The sequence below is a fragment of the Chiloscyllium punctatum genome, chromosome 7 (assembly GCF_047496795.1).
Source record: "Chiloscyllium punctatum isolate Juve2018m chromosome 7, sChiPun1.3, whole genome shotgun sequence".
Taxonomy (NCBI): domain Eukaryota; kingdom Metazoa; phylum Chordata; class Chondrichthyes; order Orectolobiformes; family Hemiscylliidae; genus Chiloscyllium; species Chiloscyllium punctatum.
The window spans coordinates 77,755,020-77,776,967 of NC_092745.1; the positions used below are offsets into that span (position 1 = coordinate 77,755,020).

The 21,948-nt window shown below is 40.8% G+C and overlaps 1 protein-coding gene across 8 annotated transcripts; it reads right to left on the minus strand.

Annotated features, from left to right (window-relative positions):
• Nucleotides 1-367: 367 nt before the first annotated feature.
• LOC140479839 (GTP-binding protein Di-Ras2-like) lies at nucleotides 368-18,512 on the minus strand. 8 transcript variants are annotated; one of them, XM_072574124.1, is made up of 5 exons: nucleotides 18,421-18,510; nucleotides 17,297-17,409; nucleotides 15,592-15,699; nucleotides 9,893-9,987; nucleotides 368-6,776 (listed from the first exon to the last, which is right to left on the minus strand). In XM_072574124.1, exon 5 carries the CDS (start codon nucleotides 6,666-6,668, stop codon nucleotides 6,072-6,074), a length of 597 nt encoding a protein of 198 aa, XP_072430225.1. In that variant the 5' UTR covers nucleotides 6,669-6,776; nucleotides 9,893-9,987; nucleotides 15,592-15,699; nucleotides 17,297-17,409; nucleotides 18,421-18,510; the 3' UTR covers nucleotides 368-6,071. The 8 variants fall into 8 exon arrangements, with proteins under 8 accessions (XP_072430225.1, XP_072430227.1, XP_072430228.1 ...); XM_072574126.1 differs by lacking the exon at nucleotides 15,592-15,699; XM_072574127.1 differs by lacking the exons at nucleotides 15,592-15,699; nucleotides 17,297-17,409 and having other exon boundaries at nucleotides 18,421-18,512.
• Nucleotides 18,513-21,948: the final 3,436 nt, after the last annotated feature.

The window sequence follows — 21,948 nt, forward strand, 5'->3', positions numbered from 1 at the left end:
CTTCAGCTTTTATTTTCATTTGTTTGCAGTTTGTCAGAAACAGACTGAATGGTTGGCTAGAATATATTTGCTATTATAAATAATGAAGTCATGATTTGGAGATGCCGGTGTTGGACTGGGGTGTACAAAGTTAAAAATCACACAACACCAGGTTATGGTCCAACAGGTTTAATTGGAAGCACACTAGCTTTCGGAGTGACGCTCCTTCATCAGGTGATTGTGGAGGGCTCGATCGTAACACAGCTCTGTGTCGATATGTGCAATCGTAGCTGTGTTATGATTGAGCCCTCCACAATCACCTGATGAAGGAGCGTCGCTCCGAAAGCTAGTGTGCTTCCAATTAAACCTGTTGGACTATAACCTGGTGTTGTGTGATTTTTAAATAAATAATGAAATCATTGTACAGGGGCAGGTAAGATATCATCGACTTGATAGGTTACACAATAAATATTAATTGCTCAGTTCAAACATTGAGAGAAACAATTACTACTGATTATTATTGTAAAGGAATACACTTAGTTATTTGTCAGACAAATGTCCAAACATCTTTCGCACAGTGTTAGACCCTTATTAAAGGGATGGGAGCTGGCTTCTAGGAAATGAGCACAAACTTTAATGTGAGTGAGTTGTATCCAATTGTGAAAAACATCTTTTCATTATTCTCTTATCTCCGTGTGGAATCCAAAACAGAGTTCAGGCCCTTGGCTAAGTTTGTGGATTTTTGCTTTGCCGACTACAGAGCAGCACAAGTTAACAATAATTTTCTGATAAAAAGTGAAATTGCTTTACTCATACTGAACCAAGTTACATCTCATTGTAGCAATATCAAAGATTTTGTGAATATTTTGCAAGAGTCTATGGAACTTTAGACTCACAGTCCAAAAGCAAAAATAGATCAGATGCATTTCTTCAAGTGGTGCTGCCTGATCTTCAAAGAATTTCCAGCATTTTCTAGTTTTGTTGGAGATTTTAATCATCTGCACTATTTTATTTTCAAAATATGGACTGTGAGCCTAATGTTCTAGTCTTATAAATGGTTGAAACCTACATGATGCCTCTATTGCAATCATCTGGGATGGAGACATGTAATAGTTTGAGCAAGTGGTTTATGCCCTTAAAGATACAATTACAGGAAAAGTACAAGAAAATTGAACTAAGTTAAGGCCTTACCAGACCAATCATTAAAATTACCCAAGAAACTGCAATCCTCGTTGGAAGTGCCAGGGCATCAGTTTTAAGGTCACCCCTCCAGGCACCAGAATTCCTTTCCACATGAGCTGGATTTTCAGTTACAGTTCTGTGGGAACTGTATACTATCCAAATTCCAAACCCTCACCCTCACAATCTACACTGGAACTACACAATACTCACACACCCTAGAATTTATGGCCCTGTGAGATTTGTACACCAATTGAATCATTGGTGAGTCACCTTGTTTCAGCTAGTTACACTTTATTATAATCTAGATTAGTGCTTGGCAGCAGGAGTAAACTCCAAGAAAGTACTAAATATCTGTCCATTGAAGTTCTGTAGAACATGAAGCAACTCAATTATTTCAAAAGAGCTGAGGTTTCATTTCAGTGGAAAGAACAAAGGTGGAACAGGGATCCAATGTAGATCTGATTTTCTTATAATTTAGATGAACATGACTTTGAAGTTTATGTCTTCACTATGATTTTCACTGGCAGAACAGACACCCTAGAGTTTCTGGTCCAGTATTTGTTCTGCTGGGTAAAGGGTTTAATCTTTATTCACAGCCATGCCACATCCTAGATTACATAATGTGCAATTTCTTTTTGTTTATAATCATATCCTTGGGAACAATTTGTTTTGTTAGACGTGAGAGATGGTATCATGACAGCAGTCAAGTTCTAACAAATTTGTGCTTGAACTGCTAGCATTGACCATCATAGAATACAATCAAATAGAAGAACACTTCTGCAGGGATGAAGGTAATCTGAAAGTAAAATAAATCATGGAGTCATTATGTCTCGGAAGGAATCATTTTGACCATTCAGCCTATGCCTTAGATTTCTTAACGAAGCAAAGTAAAATACTTACTTATTGCTGAATTCTGACAAAAAGAGTTACATTGAAAAGTTAGTAGCTTGCATTTTCGAGTTTAATTAGTGATTTCAATGTCTACACTATTTTGCTTTTGCACAAATAATTTATTTCCTTCACTGGATATTGACATAGTTAAGGGGACGAGGAAAACTAAAATATAATAAGAGGAATAAATGCAGCACAGCCAATTAAGTACTGTTGAAATGCATTTTCTCCGAGGCAATATGTACCCAATGTCCAACAAATGAGATAAAATGATCAGTTAAATTGTTTTTGGTGCTGTTTGAAGGATAAATTTTGGCTAAGATACCAGAAGGTTCCCATCTTTTCTTAAAATAAAGATGTTTGGGATCTTTTATTCCCACTGGAAAAGGGAAAATGGGGCACTGGTTTAAATCTTACCTGAATGATGTTACCTATGATAATGCAGTACTCCTACTGTAACAATTATGTGTTCACATATAAAAGTTACAGGAAAACACTGCAAAGATTTCCTCAATAGCTCAGTTGGTTAAAGCAGTAAATTGCTAGAATAATACAGTTGTACAACTGAATTCAGCCTATCAGGGATAGAAACCTGGGGTTTTTGTTCCTGATCACAGTCCATAAATTCCCACCAGAAGTGAATACATGTGTTCAATCAGAGAGATCTTATAGGTGCTGTTGATAGCTGAAGAACCAGAAGAGAAATACTTTTGGAGAAACCAAGCTGTGTATTAGAGGTCAGTTGAACAGTGGATCATTTGGTCAAAAACCATGGAGTCTAAAAGTTCAAAAGGTTTGAATTGATACATGGCTGATTTTGATTTAAAGGTACCACATCTGAACTTGCAGTCAATAGGTTAGCAAGAGAAAACAAACTACTTTTGCATCTAATCATTATTTAATGATTCCCAATATATATGTGGACAGTAAGTGTTAACAAGAATGATCTAAATATCATTGTCAAATACTTTGATGACATTCAAACTTAACCACTTGGGTGAAATACTGCAGAGCTACTGTTCTCCATTATACTGTCCTCAAAAACAATCTAACACCTGCATAGAGGTGAGAAAACTGATTAAACAGTAGTCATTAGTTGTGTAAGTGCAAACAAAAATAAGTCTCTCTTCTAATACCTGGGAAAGGAAAGGGGGGTAAAGAACTAACATATTAATCAATGTAGCATAATATTCAGATCCAATTTTATCCTTAACCTGAGTTGCTGAAGTTACTTGGTGTTGTCCTATCAATGTGTTGGCTGAGAAAAGAGCAAACCTGGGATGCTATGCTCTGTACATGATCCAACTGCACAGTGGCATATATAAAAAGCAAGTCATTAGATAAGCTGTCAAACATGGAATAATTTTATGAAATACTTGAAATGATTTACATAATGTATGGAAATAAAGTCTCACCAAATCTAAATGTGTTGTAATATATATGGGCATAAATTGGTGACTCTCTGATCCCTGAAACTAAATTATAAAATAAAGTGTGAATATTTTGTTTTCACATTATTGAAAATTCTCAAAGTTGCACAAAGCTACTGAAGACAAACAAAAATCAGCATCAAGCTTAAAATTAACTGTTCTAATCTAACAATATATTCCATCAGTATTTATTATTAAGATCAGATATCTAATAAATTTTCTGTTCAACATTTGTTCCCCATGTGCTCGGATATCAGGAGAAAAGTGAGGCTGAGTGAGTGGGATGGTTGAAACATTACCTCAAATCAAAATCAAATTGATTCAGGAGTTGTAGTGCTACAATTGGCTGCTCCCTCTGGGTTCAAGTATTTAAACAGTCAACCAGGTTCTCAGAAATGAAAATAGAAAATTACTTGAAAAGCTCAGCAGGTCTGGCAGCAGCTGTGCAGAATTTACATTTCAGGTCCAGTGGCTCTTCTTCAGAACTGAGGTCACTAGGAAAGGGTTGGTATATATGCAGAAGATGGCACTGGGGGAGGGTGAGGGTGAGAAGTGACTAAATGATAGGTGATGAGAGAGAAAAACAGTTGGCAGACAAGGGAACAGGTATAGGAGAGCGTAGGATAATGAATCTCTGTTAATGGGGACCATTAGCAACTGAGAATGGATTGTTTGTGGTGGTAGCCCATGTGATAACAAGGTCTGGCGTGTGGGAGTTGGGGTAAGGGCATGGGAGAAGATGCCTCAAATCACAAAATTGTTTAACTTGATGTTGAGTCCAGAAGGCTGCAGAGTTTCCAAAATAAGGTGCTGTTTTCTCTGAGCTGAGAAAACTCAGCTGAGTTTCACTGGAGCACTGCAGTGGGACTGTGAGAGATATGTTGGTCAGGGAATACAGTTGTGTGTTGAAATTGTCAGGCAACTGGAGGTCTGAGGTCATTTCTGCAAACAGGATGTAGGTGTTCAGCAAAGCAGTCACCCAGTCTGCACTTCATTTCCCCAATGTAGAGGAGACTACATTGTGAACGACAATTGCAGTAGACTAAATTCAGTAAAGTGCAGATAAGTCCTGGAAGGTGTGCCTGAGGATTTGGATAGTGAGGAGGGAGAAAGTAAACAGGCTGGTGTTGCACTTTCTGTGATTGCATGAGAAGGTGCTGTGGAGGCAGAGGTGTTCTGGAGATATACAGTCCCTACGGAAAGCTGACAAGGGAGGGGAGGACAATATGTTTATGGTGGTGGAATCTCACTGGAGGTGGCAGAAAAGGCAGCTAATGATCCTTTGGATGTGGATGCTGGTTGGATAATAGGTGAGAATTAGGGGGACACTATCGCTATTGTGGGAGGGAAGAGAAGGAGGGAGGACTGAAGTGCGAAAGATGGATCAGACCCAGTTGAGATCCCTGTCAATCATGGTGGTGGGGAATCATCAGTTAAGGAGGAAAGTGGAAATTTTGGAGGTCCCCTTGTCGAAGATGGCATCGTCAGAACAAATGCAATGGAGGTGAAGGAATTAGGAGAATTGAATAGTCTTTGCAGGAAGCAGGGTGTGAGAATGTATAGTCAAGTTAACTGTGTGAGTCAGTGGGTTTATAGTCGATGTCAGTGGCCAGCTTATCCCCCAATGTAAAAGAGTTGTCAAGGAAGGAAAGGAAGAGTCAGAGATGGACAATGAAGATGAGAGCAGAGTGGAAATTGGATGCAAAATAGCTGCCTGAACTGCTGTGCTTTTCCAGCACCACTAATCCAGAATGAATTTTTCAAATTCCAGATGACAAAGGGAAACAGCACTGATGATGTCATCAATGTAATGGAGAAAGGGTTGTGGGAGGGGGCTGGAGTGGGACAGAAACAAGGAATGTTCCACATACCACACAGAGACAGGTATAACTGGGGCTCATGTGAGTACCACAGCCACCCCTTTGACCTGTGACCATATTCTCAGTTCTGGCTATAGTTGCCCTCGTTGAAATATGCAGATCTATGACTGTTGATGAGGACAGTAGTAGACGTTAATGTCCAGAATGTTCAAATATCATGCCAATACCAGTTGTCTAATTGATGCATGAAGAATGGTTAATTCATCCAGGCAGGGGAGTGCATCAATGCTGTGGTATGATCAGGGCAAGTTACTGCCTTGAAGGAACAAAATTAAAAATTGAAAAGAGAAATAAATAAAACATTAACTGCATTTAATTTGTCAACAATCAAGTGTATTTGAATCATTTTACTTTTATGCAAAATATCTGTACTGTGGTAAAATAAGAATTATCCAGTCAATATTCATGCAGATAAAATTTTAATTTATTTTGTTGCATTAACCATGTGCATATGGAAATTATGATTTAAATGTGAAAATGCAATTTTTAACTGACAACCTAAGCTGATAGGGCAATCCATCAGTGACGGGATTTGATGCTGAAATTTGATTCATTATGACGAGGACTGATACAAGACTTGTTTTATCTGTCTCATAGGTTGTTAGGAAATGAGTCATTCTGTGTAATAGTGGCCCCTTTTTCACAGGAAATCTATGAAATCCATGCCTGGTTGCACCATGCAATAGATGTGATTTAACAAGCTTGCGTTTCACATTAGGGAGCATTTTCCTTTCAGTTTATCTTTTCTCTTTTGCTGTTTAGATTTCTTTCCATCCACTTGGAGACTCACTGCCCTCCTCTTTTCCAAATTAAGCAACTCCTGGAAAAGTTCCTGCACATTGTAGTTAAGTTTGGCAGAAGTCTCCATGAAAGAACACATCCACTTTGTGGCCAAAGCTTCTCCTTCAGTGGTCTCCACTTCCCTTTGAGTCTCATCACTCTTATTTCCCACTAACATGATAGGGATGTTCTGAATGTTCCCTTTGATTTGACAGATCTGCTCATAGATGGGCTGCAATTCCTCCATGGATTGTTTGCTTGTGACAGAGTAAACTAGAATGAAGGCATGCCCTTTGGAAATAGACAGCCTCTGCATTGCAGGAAACTGATGGCTGCCTGTGGTGTCCGTGATTTGAAGTGTACAAATATTTTTATCACAGCTGATTACCTGCCTGTATGTATCTTCAATTGTTGGAATGTATGTTTCTCTGAAAGTTCCTCTAACAAAGCGCAGGACTAAGGAACTTTTCCCAACTCCTGCTGCTCCAAACACAACAACCCGGTAATCGTTGCTTTGCTCTGGCATTTTTGAAGATTATCTGCAGATTCGTGAATGAACAATAGATCCTTTGCAGTTAAGAATTGTTTTGGAGGTGTGATTTTAGCCCCTTACATTCCCACAGATGTTATGGAGCTGTAAAACAAACAAACAAACAAGCAAACATTTAATTAGCCTCATATCCTATGCATCAGAGACCAATATTTCCACCTCCGTACCAGCACCTGTCTCCAACACTACGTTAGCTTAACTGATGGTGCGATATTCCTCATTACTTTTGTTAATTCCAAATGCTCCAGCATCCCATCTATTATTACCCATATACTTAAGAGTTCATTTAAAACTCTGTTGCGTGCAATCAGACATGAATTCAAAGTCAAAAATGATACAGTATTCTGACAGAGAAATAAACAATTGGTCAGAGATAAATTGTCAGCCAGACTTCCCACATCCTTTCCCAGTGTGATCCAGTATCAAGGCTTGAAATGTTGTCATGTCACCTTGAAGGAAGGGTTGGGGGGAAGGGCAAAGACAATAGATAGGGATTGGGGCAGTGGGGGACAGACTGATGAAAATGGAGTTAACGAGAGACCGTGGCTGTTGGGTGGAAACCTGTGAAAGCAGGCTTGGGTGGGGGAGTTCTGGGGTTGGCTTCTGATTTCTGGTGCTGGTTAAGACAGGAGCTCAACTGGTACAGTTTTGTTAGAGCTCCAGGGCAGCCACTCTTGTCTTGGAACACATGACACCAAACTTTCAGCCTGTGGTGCCACTCTATGTCCTGGCCCCTGCTTTGCGAAATTATGTTGTAAGCAGCAGCTTAGGGGAGAGAGCTAGAGAGATCTGCAAGGAGAATTTCAGACTGTAGAGCTGAAATAGCTGAAAGTATGGCCACAATTACGGTGCAACGAAGGTTGGGGATGCACACAAGGCCCTAATTATCAATTTAGAGAGAAGGACAACAATGCTTGCCACTCAACAGAACAGGCCTCCGTGAAACAAAAACAAATGACCTCCAAATCACTAAACTATCAATTGAGAGTTGTCTGTATCAATGTAGTATGCACCATTTAATCAAAAATGTACATTAACCTCATTAAATATATTTGTGAACATAGTCATTTCAATCCAATTAAAAGGCATTTTCTGCTAACAAGTTGAAACAGATCAAGAGGAAAAACAAATAGTTTTAATCAAGGTCAATTAGTTTGTGACTTTCATGGAAGAGTTCAATAAATTATAAAATTGACCCCAAATCATTGGTTCAAGTGCCAGAAAATCCCATAAACTCAAGATGAAAATGTATTTATGATAGTCACACTGATCAATTGCTCTGAGTTCAGCTGATAAAGTCACAGAAGTTGATTCTAAAATACTGGGGTGGATCAGAATCCCGTGCAAAGGAAATGTAATTTTCCATTTTCAATCACTTTAGTTATAGAGTCGTAAAAGTTATGCAGCATCCCAGACCCTTTGGTCTAACTCTTCTTTGTGGACCAGATATCCTAAACTGATCTAGTCCCATTTGCCAGCATTTTTTGGTCCAAATCCCACTAAATGCTTCCTATTCATTTACCCATCCAGATGCCTTTTAAATGTTGTCATTGTACCAGCCTCCACCACCTCCTCTGGCAACTCTTCCATATGTGCACCACCCTCTGCATGGAAAAGTTGCCCCTTAAGTCCCTTTTGAAATCTTTTCCCTCTCACCTTAAACCTCTGCCCTCTGGTTTTGGACTCCCCTACCCTGTGACTTTAGCTATTCACCCTATCCATGCCCCTCATGATTTTATAAACCTCCATCAACCTCCAGCTCTTAAATTTAATCTATTCCAATCAACACCTCTGCTCGGGAAAGAGAAAAAAAAAGTCTTCCTTCAGATTCCACGAAGAACATTTCACACAATAAATTGAGGTGTCAATCTCCAGAAAGGAGACTGGGGAAAATGTGAAACGCATTCCACATACCGGCGGCAAAGGTTCCTAGATTTCCAAGTCAGCCGAATTCACCGAGGCCACTCGCGCAACAGTTGGGATGTCAAAATCGACCCCCGAGCCCTGTCATCAGCGCTGGGTCAATAACCAGGCAGTGTCCCTGTTCCGCAGGACATCTACTGTATATATGGGTGCTGCGTGAATACACAATCACATTGAGCTGTTCCAAGTGGCCTCTAGCCATTCGCAGTCTACAATGCCGGGGACACTCGAGATACCTGATTGTCTGGTGCCAGGGCAGCCACAGCAGCGAAAAGGAACGGGAGCAACACGGAGCACTTCAGCCAATTCCGGGAAACGAGCAATGCCAGCTGGTTCTGTCTGTCTCCGCTCTCCTCACGGTGGGGCAGAGAGAGAAACTCACCAGAGAAAGGAGATCCCTGGAAATGACTTGAAGTAGTGACGATGTGTGGGGGAGGTTGGGGGAAGAAGATCACTGGAAAGATCTCCGTCTGACGTCAGTTGCAGAATCCTGTCCCGGGGTCGATTCCCTGCCTCCAGCTCTCTCCAAACAGCTCTCCAAATTCGCCCCCCACAAGACTCGCAGCCCCTCGTCTCCCGCCTTCCTCCCACCGCTCCAGTTATGTTCTGCTTTTCCCATCCTTCAGCTATTTTCTCCCACCCGTCCAGTTATTTTCTTCAACCTTTCCAGTTATTTTTGTCTTTTATACACACTCATATGAAAATATATAATATATATAATATGTGACGGACAGCTAATATTGTATGCTGCACACATTGCAATTGGTGCAACTAATTGTTTTCGGTGCGTTTCTGATCGTTGAAATAAACAGTCCTGCCTTTGAAATGGCTTTTCAATCTGGAACCCAGGATTTCTAACAGAGATGGGGGCACCGATTAAACTGCTCAAGGCTCCGGAACTACCCATTGGAGATCAAACATCCCCGGAGCCCTGAGTGAATTAAACCGACACCCCGCGGGTGAGCGAACACACACAGCCCCCTAGTATTGTATTCATAAATGACAATACTTTTACGTTTAAAAAAAACAAGATACAAGAGAAAATCGCTGTTTACCCACCTCCAGCAAGACAGACACTCCCAGAGCAAAGCGAGCTGGCAAAGATAGCGATTTGACGAGTAACGTATATGAACTGAGGCGGTAGAGTTAGAGACAATTTACAATCATCTCGCAATTACGACAAATCGTACAAAAGAAATCTCCTTATAACCGGCCACCGCCTCCCACCCACCTCCACCCGCTCCCCAGTTTAAGACATCCTTTCCAGTTGTACATACCTCATGTATGTTCCATGGAGGGGTTTTAACTGTAAATAGAAATTCCTGCGTACACTATTTGCCATATAGAAAGCGAGGTCAGGGAAATTCCATTCCTGTTGGGGGAGAAAAGAATGCATTTGACATAAAGGGAATAAACTCAGGCCGTTCTCCCAAAGGAAGGGAAATAAACAGCAGCCTTTCCGTGGTTTGGTTTATACCCTACTCTCTAGACAAGGTTTCTTTACGCGACACATGACAGGAAAAGGTGACACTTTGTATCGATTTTCGAAAATAACAACCCCGTTTTTCATTCATTTTTTTGTCTTTGTGGAATAGTCCATTCATGACAATTGAGTGTTAATGGCAGTTTCATGGAAATACATGGAAGCGCCAACAGAATAATAGACCATTCAGCCCAACCAATCAGTCTCGGTGTTTATCCCTCCACACGAGCATAGAGTTCCATTCACAATTCCCCTGTTGCCAGCTACTTCCCATTCTTTTATCTTTCACTCACATCAACTCTTCTTGAATGTTACAAGTCGGAGAGACATTACGCCTAATTGCTTCAATGGTGAAGAGCTTCACTAGTTCCCCGCATCCAAATAGCACAGAAGTGAGCCAAAAAAACCAGTTGGCTCCGGCGATCTACCGAAACCCATTTGAATAAAAAATCATGTTCAGATGGTACACCAGCTGCTGGATCTCACATACGAGGGGGAAGTACTTGTGCTGGGTTGTACCAGCTAGCTGAGCAGCCTAACCCAGAAATCCTGGGAAAATCCATCAAGGATAAAACCCAGCAAATGTGCAGCTTGAATTGTAGTGGAGCCAGGTCATAGAGTCACAGACTGGCACCGGTCCTCCCCCTGGGCCTTCCAACTATTCTGTTTCCCTCCAGCACACTGGAAGCACCTCACTCTGGGGCTGCCACTTTCATTGCAGACTTTGTTGCTTTCCACCCTTCAGACAATTTCACACTAGGCCTGCTAAAGCAGGCTGCAGTAGGCAATGCCCACTTAGCAGCTCTACTCATTGGCAGCACTTAAATAAAATTCAAAGCTGAATTTGACTTGGATCTATATCTGACATAGAATGGCATGAGAAGCATGGTAATACCAATTTCATGTGTTTTGGGTATAAATTGAATTTTTTGGCCAATAGTTTCTGCCTCAGTCACTAACCTTTAAGTGATAAAACCACATCACAACACTTTCCCTGTAAATAATTTTCTTCTGCCCTCTGTCCTCATTTCTTAACATGTAATTTTCCACCTTCTCACCCTGTGATATTACTCCTCAACTACAGCAACAGCTTGCAATGGTATTGGATCTCGTTTAATATCCCAACATGCTTTACTAGAAACAGCCTGGTTCTGTGCCCTTTGACTCAAACTTTTATCAAAGAGAAGCAGTCACCACTAAATATTGAAAATTGATAGGGGAGGGGGAAGACGATTTGATCTCCTGTGACATTGACATAAGAATGAATGATATCCAATGAACTAGCAATAATTTACGAACTTACAAAAAAGGATTGGATTTAGCTACTAGGAACAGTCAGATATCAAAGGTACAAGAAGAGGAAAATATGAGTAGAAACACTTGTAACAAATTATGCTATCCAAACAATGTTGCACAAGTGCTGTGACAACCAACAGTTTGATTATTGCAAAAGGTGGTGATGCCAAATGTTCAAGGAGGACAGAACAGATAACAAAGAATTTTACATGCAGCATGCATTTAGGAGATAGAGAATAGATACCAAATAAAGAAAAATAAATCTGGCTAGAACAGGGAGTTAAAATAAATCTAGGGACTGATGCAGTCAGCCACCTCTGAATAAATGGAAGGACATAATGTATGATAGAAGAATAATAGGAGTGTATGAAATATACAACTTATTTTATTAGGAAATTTCAAATTAACGAGATGTTCATTAGCAAGGCTGTGTGCTCAACCCCTTACATACTCAACCTCTTTACATACTCATACTGTGTGACCAAATTTAACTCTAACTCCATTTAGAAATTTGATGATGACACCACCGTAGTGGTTAGATCTCAAACAATGATGAGACAGAGCACAGGAAAATTTTAGATAGCTTAGTGGGTTGGTGTAAAGACAACGTTCTCTCCCTGAATGTCAGCAAAACAAAGGAGCTGGTCATCGACTTCCAGAAGCAGATGAAGGACAGGTCCCTATCTGTATCAATGGTGCTGAGATGGAGGTGGTTGAGAGCTTTAAGTTCCTAGAAGAAAATATCACTAGCAATCTATCCTTGTCCACCTATGTTGCCACTACAGTAAAGAAAATGCACTAACACCTCTACTTCCTCAGAAGGCTAAGGAAATTCAGCATGTCCACAATGACTCTTACCAATTGTTATAGATGCATCAGAGAAAGCAACATTTCCAGAAACATCACAGCTTGGTATGGCAACTGCTGTGCCCAATACTGCAAGAAACTACAGGGAGTTGTGAACGCAGCACAGTCCATCCTGAAAACCAGCCTTCTTTCCATTGACTCTGTCTATACTTCTCACTGCCTCGGGAAAACAGCAAACATAATCAAAGACCCCACTCACTCTGTTTATACTCTCTTCCACTTTCTTTCATTGGACAGAAGATACAGAAATTTGAAAACACATACCAACAGATTTAAGACCAGCTTCTTCACCCTATTAACAACTTACAAACGGACCTCTCATTTATTGGAACTGATCTTTCTTTGCACCTTCTCTGTAGCTGAAATGCTATATTCTGCATTCTGTTCTGTTATTCTGATATACTTATGCAAGGTATGATTTGTCTGGTTAGTATGCAAAACAATACTTTTGCATTGTTTCTCGACATGTGACAAGAAAAGATCAAATCAAATCAAATAAAGTGGTGATACTATGAGTAGATAATGTACCACCTATTATGTGAGAGAAGACACAGGATGAAACTCCATACTTGAACTGGTGATGGAAAATGTGAAACTGCTGGCTGATATTGACTACAGTATGACTAAAACTGAAATAATTTGGGAGGCAGTCAATGCTGCTAAAGTTCACAACCAATTTCAAAAGACAGCCAATAATAATAAAAAAAACATTCTGGGGATTTGGACATTATTGACCCTTTACTGCTCTCCTCTAATTACACAGAAAAATGGTGACAGGTCGTCTTTTTGATCTACCCCAGTCTGTGTAGTGAATGTGCTCTCACAAGATTATTATGTAATTTATAGAGTGATAGAGATATACTGCATGGAAATAAACCCTTCGGTCCAACTTGTCCATGCCGACCAGATATCCTAAAGTAATTTAATTCTATTTGCCAGCATTTGGTCCACATCCCTCTAAACCCTGCTTTTCATGTGTCCATCTAGATGTTTGTTAAATATTTGTACCAGCCTCCACCACTCCTCTGGCAGTTCAATCCATACATGCACCATACATCCATACATACTTTCTCTGCAAGAGAAAGTTACCTTTTAGATCCCTTTAAAACCCCTCTCACCTCAAACCTATGCCACCTAGTCTTGGACTACCCTATCCTGAGGAAATGACCTTGACTATTCACCCTAATCATGGCCCTTATGATTTTATAAAGCTCTATTAGGTCTCCCTCAGCCTATGACACTCCAGGGAAAACAGCCCTAACCTGTTCAGTCTTTCCCTATAGCTCATAGACTCCAAGCCTGGCAACATCCTCGTAAATGTTTTCTGAACCCTTGCAGTTTCATAATATCTTCCTATAGTGAGGAGACTTGAACTTAATGCAGTATTCCAAAAGTGGCCTAACTTTGAGGATTTTGACTCAGAGATAATAAAGCAATGGATGTGATGCTGTTCCATGCACCTACTGCCCTTGCTTTTCCATGGAATGACGGCGGTAAAAACAATGACTGCAGATGCTGGAAACCAGATGCTGGAAAAGCACAGCAGTTCTGGCAACGTCCGAGGAGGAGTAAAGTTGATGTTTCGGGCAAAAGCCCTTCATCAGGAATACAGGCAGATTGCCTGAAGGGTGGAGAGATAAATGAGAGGAGGGTGGGGGTGGGGAGAAAGTAGCATAGAGTACAGTAGGTGAGTGGGGGAGGGGATGAAGGTGATAGGTCAGGGAGGAGAGGGTGGAGTGGATAGGTGGAAAAGAAGATAGGCAGGTAGGACAAGTCATGGGGACAGTGCTGAGCTGGAAGTTTGGAACTGGGGTGAGGTGGGGGAAGGGGAAATGAGGAAACTGTTGAAGTCCACATTGATGCCCTGGGGTTGAAGTGTTCTGAGGCGGAAGCTGAGGCGTTCTTCCTCCAGGTGTCGGGTGGTGAGGGAGCGGCGGTGAAGGAGGCCCAGGGCCTCCATGTCCTTGGTAGAGTGGAAGGGGAAGTTGAAATGTTGGGCCACAGGGTGGTGTGGTTGATTGGTGCGGGTGTCCCGGAGATGTTCCCTGAAGCACTCTGCGAGGAGGTGTCCAGTCTCCCCAATGTAGAGGAGACTGCATCGGGAGCAACGGATACAATAAATGATATTGGTGGATGTGCAGGTAAAACTTTGGTGGATGTGGAATGCTGCTTTAGGGCCTTGGATGGAGGTGAGGGAGGAGGAGTGGGCGCAGGTTTTGCAATTCCTGCAGTGGCAGGGGAAGGTGCCAGGACGGGAGGGTGGGTTGTAGGTGGGCGTGGACCTGACTAGGTAGTCACAGAGGGAACGGTCTTTGTGGAAGGTGGAAAGAGGTGGGGAGGGAAATATATCCCTGGTGGTGGGGTCCGTTTGGAGGTGGTGGAAATGTCGGCGGATGATTTGGTTTAGCGAAGGTTGGTAGGGTGGAAGGTGAGCACCAGGGGCGTTTTGTCCTTATTACGGTTGGAGGGGTGGGGTCTGAGGGCGGAGGTGCGGGATGTGGACGAGATGCATTGGAGGGCATCTTTAACCACGTGGGAAGGGAAATTGTGGTCTCTAAAGAAGGAGGCCATCTGGTGTGTTCTGTGGTGAAACCAGTCCTCCTGGGAGCAGATACGGTGGAGGCCCAGGAATTGGGAATACGGGATGGCATTTTTGCAGGAGGTAGGGTGGGAAGAGGTGTAATCCAGGTAGCTGTGGGAGCCGGCGGGTTTGTAAAAAATGTTGGTGTCAAGTCGGTTGTCATTAATGGAAATGGAGAGGTCCAGGAAGGGGAGAGAGGTGTCAGAGATGGTCCAGGTAAATTTAAGGTCAGGGTGGAATGTGTTGGTGAAGTTGATGAATTGCTCAACCTCTTCGTGGAAGCACAAGGTGGCGCCAATGCAGTCATCAAGTAGCGGAGGAGGAGGTGACTCCTCAGATGCTGCCTGAACTGCTGTGCTTTTCCAGCACCTCTAATCCAGAACCATGGATTATTAGGTTCAGGTTTTGGAGATGTTACCAAAGAAGCTTGATGGGTAGCATGGATACTTTATAACCATAGTAGTGGAAGGTCAATGTTTAGGTCATTGAATATGGTGTCATTCAAGTGGATTGATTTGTCCTGGATGGGCCTCAGCTTCGAGAGTACTGAAAAGGTAATTAAATTACACTCCTGATTATTACCTTGTTGAGAGATGAGAGGCTGAGGAAATCAGGAAATGAGTCATTTGCTACAGAATACCCAGCTCTTAACTTACTAGCTACATTATTTAAAGTCTTCCACAAATGATTGCTGTTGAAGTTGGAAATAGTAGGAATTAAGTGTAAAATTTTATTATTCTATTCCATACCTTATTTTTACTGTTAACTTGGGAATCACTTTTTCAATAATTCAGTTAATCTTCGATCCAGTGCTTTTCCATCATTTATTGATTCTCACAATGATTGGAAGCAGCTAACTGAATTAAAAACAACAGATACTTGTCATAGTGTGGGGTCAGTGGTTGTGTGGCAGTTTTGAAAGAAATGCCACAGACTTTGGTGGCTATGATCATTATTAAAGGCTTAAATACAGAAACCCAAGTCAAACTTGTTAAGTTAACAATGTTGATAAGCTATTAAAATGGTCAACAGAACTAGAAGAAATTATACAGTCAAGGCAAATAAGGAGATGGCAGAAACATTAAACTAACATATTTATATGTTTGTATTCAACTTCATAGTATAACATATGAAAGCAAATTCCAAAAATAATGGAGAACAAGAGTCTAATCTAGGAATTTAGGGTTATCATTATTAGTAAAGAAAAGTACTGAAAAATTAATGAGAATAAAGTCCCTTGAACCTGTTGATCTGGGTCTCAAGAGTTTTAAAATAGTTTGCTAGAGAGATAGTGAATATATTGATTATGAACTTCCAGAAGTGCCATGATAATAGAACTGTCCCCTTGAACTTGAAGATAGCAAATGTCACCTTGCTAATGAAGGTAGGAGTGGGAGAGAAAACAGTAGTACAAACCAGTTAGTCTGACATCACTAATATGGAAAATGTTACAATCTTAGGGACATGGTGACAGGGCTTTTGAAAATCATAATATGGTTTGAGAGAAACAGAAATCACAAATCTATCAGAGTTTGTTAGGGATAACGAGTAAGTTAGCTAAGGGAAAAGTGATGAAAGTAATGCGTTTTGATTTTATAAGGAGCTATTGCACAAAGTTAGTGCTTATGTTTGAGGTTGAGATTATTGGAGATTAGCCATTTTTAAAAATTGTTTTATGACCTACAAAGAGACTTGGATAAAGTACAGAACTAGGCTAACCCGCAACAGATGAAATCCAGTGTAAATTGATCGAGGTCAACAGAAAACATGAGTGTCATGTGTTGTTAGATTCTAAGAAGTGAAGATAGTGCGGAGAAAACCACAAAGTCGATTCCTTTATCAAATTGTCAACTTTCAAGAAAGACTGAAGAAACTAGGGTTCTTTAGCCTTTAAAGGATTTAATTTGAGAGGGACCTTCACGGAAGAATAAAAAGCATTGAAAAAGTTAACACTATTTCAAGATGTAGTAGATGCTGGAACAAAGTCACACTGGCAAGCAGAAAAATTCAAACAGATATCAAGAAGAACCACTTCATGCCAAAAAGTGATCAACACTTCGAGAAATCTTGATGGGGTAGTGAACACAGAACTTCAAACGTATTCAGGAATCAGTAGAAAGTGCAATGGGTTGTTGGCTAATCTTTTATCCAGATCGATGGGCAAAGAGGAGCTTTGTGTCCTGCCCGCAGTATCTGTCTTGTGATGGTCCTTTGGAGGTTTGAATAGCTTCTTTTTCATTTCAAAAGTATACTTTGTCCATAAAAAGTATCTTTATAGATAGATAATCACATATGCAGTCTGGTTCTGTATACTAGCATATCAAGGAAACAAAGCAAACATTGGAGTTTGACTCAACCCAAAAAAACCAAAGGCATTTCTTGCACTTCCAACACTATATTTAGATGCATTTGAAGCACCAGGAGGGTCAGCGAACTGAATGAACCCACACTTACCGTTAGCAGGAAGACTTCAGACAGTAGTCTTTCCCCAGTTGAATAGCTGGTCAACGTTATCCATCCATCCTTAGGCATGGAGAATTCATCCAGAATTGCATATGAATAAATGCCTTTGGGAGAGGGTGGGGGGAAATAGGAGCAGGAAGGAATACAATTCGCAAGTCATACCCTTGAAAGCATGCCAATCAGTTCACCAACATACCCCTGATTCCCAAACACTGGGAAAGGGGATTCTACATTGGACTGCTGAATGACAAAGGAAATGAGCAAATTGACCTCCTGTTTAGTTGTGTGAGATCATTGAGAAAAGTTTATGTAAATACGTAAACAATATATAGTAAACAGAAATATGATTAAATCTAAAATGAATGGGAAAATACCATGAATGACAAATTTCCTGGCCTTGCTGACTAACATGACAAGTGAGCAAATAAATTAGTCATAGGAAAAAGCGAAGAACAAACATTATGATTCAGGTTGTGAAGATAAACAAAAGCTGAACACAATGAAAGAAAACATTTGAGATAGCGAAGTGCGTGCAAAAGCAAGAACGATTTTAATACATGTGCATTTGCGTAAATATTGAAAAACGATTATGTTTAGCTTCTCGATGGGGTTTGCTACTTTCAATCTGTATTTTGAAAAAACAAGGCAAAATACTGCAAATGCTGGAAATCTGAAATAAAAACAGATAATGCTGGAAATACTAAGTAGATCTGGTCAGACAATGTTTCAGGTTTATAACGTCAATCTCCTCATTACTCTGCTTGCAGAGTGTCACCAGATTTACTGTAAGTAAACTCATTCGTGTTAATCAATATTGGAATTCAGTAACGTTTTACATTGCTTCAAATGGAAAGAATGGATAACTTTCAGTAAGGGGGCTAAGGTCTATTAAACGTGATTTCAACCCTCACTGAGAGAAGAAGCGTGGATCAAAGCAAACACTATTTTTCTCTCTATATTAAATATTTTCACACATTTTAAAGAGTGTGTTATTTATTGAAAACCTCCTAATTTACACCTAGAAACGTGGCAAGATCAAAACCGGATTTCAAATGGCTTTCAGAGTTAAAACGGTAAAAAGACACCTTGCAGACAGTAGCTCATCTGAGACGTACCTCTGTCTTCTCAAATCTGAATCCAAGCTCGACATTCAGAGAATGGGTAGGATTCCGTTCGCAGGATCCGCATTCATCAATGAGAAATAGGAAGGGGGTTGAGGAAGGAAGATTGAAAATCGAGGTCGCATCCTGGTATTTAATCATTGGTAAGTTTGAACCGAGGAACAGGCGCTGCCAACACATAGGGGGCAGCAGAAGGAAAGTCACTCGAAGTTTATCATTGCATTTCAAATCATCAAATTCCAAGATTGAAAGCAATTCGGAATATACAGTAATCGCAAATTGGAAGATTAACAAATTATCAAGGTGCAATTCAATGCTAGAATAAATATTTGGAGGAGAATTCGAATGGTTTTGGGTATTTTTCCTCAACAAATTGCAATCCCTTTTGACAAAACATACCTGTACTGATGTGACTGTATCATAAACACACATTCATTCTAAACAGTACAGACGATGTGCACACAGGTAGTAACTTCAACTATTTTTTACTTTGCGTCAGGACAGATGTCAGTCTCCCGCAGATTAACACAAACAGCACCACAGGATGACAAGAGAAGGCAACAGCATCGCAATGTGTCTTATCACTAGGAGCGCAAGCCTTTGATAGCAATTCTGCTGAAATTTACCAGGATTGTTAGATATAAAATAATAATTTGTCTATTCGTAGAAAGGCGAGAGATTGTTACAGAGTCACATATTTTCTGCATGGATAGTGTGGAGCCTGAACTTTCAGAAAGATGGTTGTGGGAGGGGACTGTATAGAGTTGGTCAACCAGTATGTTCACTTCAAATTAAATCATAATATTCATGGAAATCTCCTTTAAAAAAGACAAAAATAAAACAAACTCATAATCCATCCAGAGGGTATAGCCCAAGTAAGCTTTGTTCTTGGAGCAGAATGATTCACTCTGGCTGTATTTTGTTTTGTTAGCTAAGTCAGATCCATTGTTACTTTCAAACAAGATGACTGAAGATCCAAGTGTCTTTTAAACATTGTAACTATGCCCACATCCACCACTTCCTTAGGAAGTTCATTCCACAGTGACCCATCGGCTGTGTCAAAAAAATGCCCCTTTAAAAAAAATCTTTTTCCTCTCCCCTTAAAGTACACCTCCTAGTCTTGAAATCCCATACCAAAAGAAAAGACATCTATCATTAATCCTATCTGTACCCATCTTGTTTTATAAACTTCTGTTAGATCACCTCTTAACCTCCTAAGCTCCAGTGAAAAAGTCCCGGTCTATCCAGCCTTTCTTTATAACTCAAACCTTCCATACCGGACAACATCAATTGGAGATGCCGGTGTTGGACTGGGGTGTACAAAGTTAAAAGTCTCACAACACCAGGTTATAGTCCAACAGGTTTAATTGGAAGCACTAGCTTTCGGAGTGTCGCTCTTTCATCAGTCCACAACCATCTGATGAAGGAGCGGCGCACCGAAAGCTAGTGCTTCCAATTAAACCTGTTGGACTATAACCTGGCGTTGTGTGACTTTTAACTTTGGACAACATCAAGGTTTTGAAGTGCTGCACCGTTGTAAAGTAGCCATGATGTGGAGGAGTTGGCGTTGGACTGGGGTTGACAAAGTCAAAAAGCAATCAACACCAGGTTATAGTCCAACAGGTTTATTTGGAAGCACTAGCTTTCAGAGCACTGTTCTTTCATCAGGTAGCTGATGAAGGAGCAGTGCTGTAAAAGCTACATTTCCAAATAAACCTGTTGTAATGTCGGTAGTGCTGCAATATATGCAACAAGTGCCCACAAACAGCAATGTGATAATCAATGTACAGAAAAACTGTTTTTGTGATGGCAAATAGGAGATTGTGTTGGACAAGACACCAGAGAGAACTCTCTTTTAAAGCAAAGCCAGGGATTTTTATATATTGACCAGACTGGGCCTTGGTTTAACATTCTGTCTGAAAGATAGCACTTTGAACAGCAGTGCTGCATTGGAGAATCCATCAAGGTTTTTATGCACATGTCCTTGAGTGGAACTACTTAAACTCACAACCTTGTGACACAGAGCAATGAATACTAGCAACTGAGCCTCAGCTGATAAATAAGAAGCAGCCCCACAAACATTCATTCATTCTGAGGAGGCACTAGGAATATAATCCTCTTAATGTGAAGATGAAATGAAGACAAAATAAGCTTGATTTAAAAAAAATTATTGTGGTATCTGTGGATTATACAATATTAATTAAATAGTTTCAATTTTGGTTAAGTGGTGACAGTCACAACTCTGAGTTAGTTGTGGGTTCAAGCCTTTTGCTAAAGAATTGTGGACATGATTCAGGCTGGCATTTCCAGGCTGGCATCGGTGCTGAGAGGTTGCTGCATTGGCAGGGGTACCATCTTTTAAATGAAATGCTAAACTAAGGTTCAATTTTCTCTCTCAGTTGGAAGTGAAAATTCTGCTCCCTAATATTGACTCCTCAACCAATATCTACTACTTTTCTTCTTAAGCAGTTTCTCATGGTCACAGTTGGTGCGCTTCCACACTAAATGTGAGTTTTCGGGTGACCAAAGAGTCCAATGCACATTCTCGCTGGGACAGGTGAGGTTGGTGAAATGAAGGTCTGGGATGCCTGGGTTGCCACAAACACCTTTCTCTGTCAATATTTTCCCTCAGCTCTCAATTAGTGCTGAGCCTCAATGTGTACTGATACTTCCCAGATGCTTTCTCTGCAATTTGGGTAGCGTTGGGTCAGGGTTTGCAGGTGTTTGATGGCTTTGAAGGTGTCCTTGATGTCTTCTTTACATTCTGGGGACTTGCTGGCCAAGTTGAAGCACTGAGTAGAGCACTTATGTCAGATGTGCAGACAATGTGGCCCACGCAGTGGAACTAATGGAACATAGTTAATCCTTCAATGTGGGCAATGTTGGCCAGAACAAGGGCACTGATATTAGTGCACATGTCCTGCCAATGGATTTACAAGACTTTGTGGAAGTAGCAATGAGTTTTTAAGGTACCTGCTGTCCATAGTCAAGGTTTTTGAGCCACATGGAAGGCTTGTATCACTACTACTCTGTAAACCATGATCTTGCTGCCAGGTTTGAGCATCTGGTCTCAAACACTGTTTTCCTCAGCAGACCAAAGGCAACACTGGGACATTGTGTTCAACCTCGTTGTCAATGGCTGCCCCTGTTGCCAGCAAGCTCCCAAGATATGGAAAGTGGACCATGTCATGATTTTACTAATGGAGGAGAAGTGTGATGAGTTGAAAGCAGGTTGGAGGATCTTTCACTCATGAATGTTTAGAGTATGGCTCATGTTGTCATATGTCTTGGCAAAGGTGTTGATGATGTTTGGAGTTTGGCCTCAGAGTGTAGGCAGAAAAATATGGTGATCTTGGAACTGCAGATGGTGGAGGTTGAACCAGTTTCTCTGTGCATTATCTCCACTCCAGCGGGAAGCTTGCTGAGGAAGAGGTGGAGCATTGCAGCAAAAAAAATCAAGAAGAATATTTGTGCATGACACCAACCCAGCTTGACCCTATTCAACTATGAATTGTTGTTGCG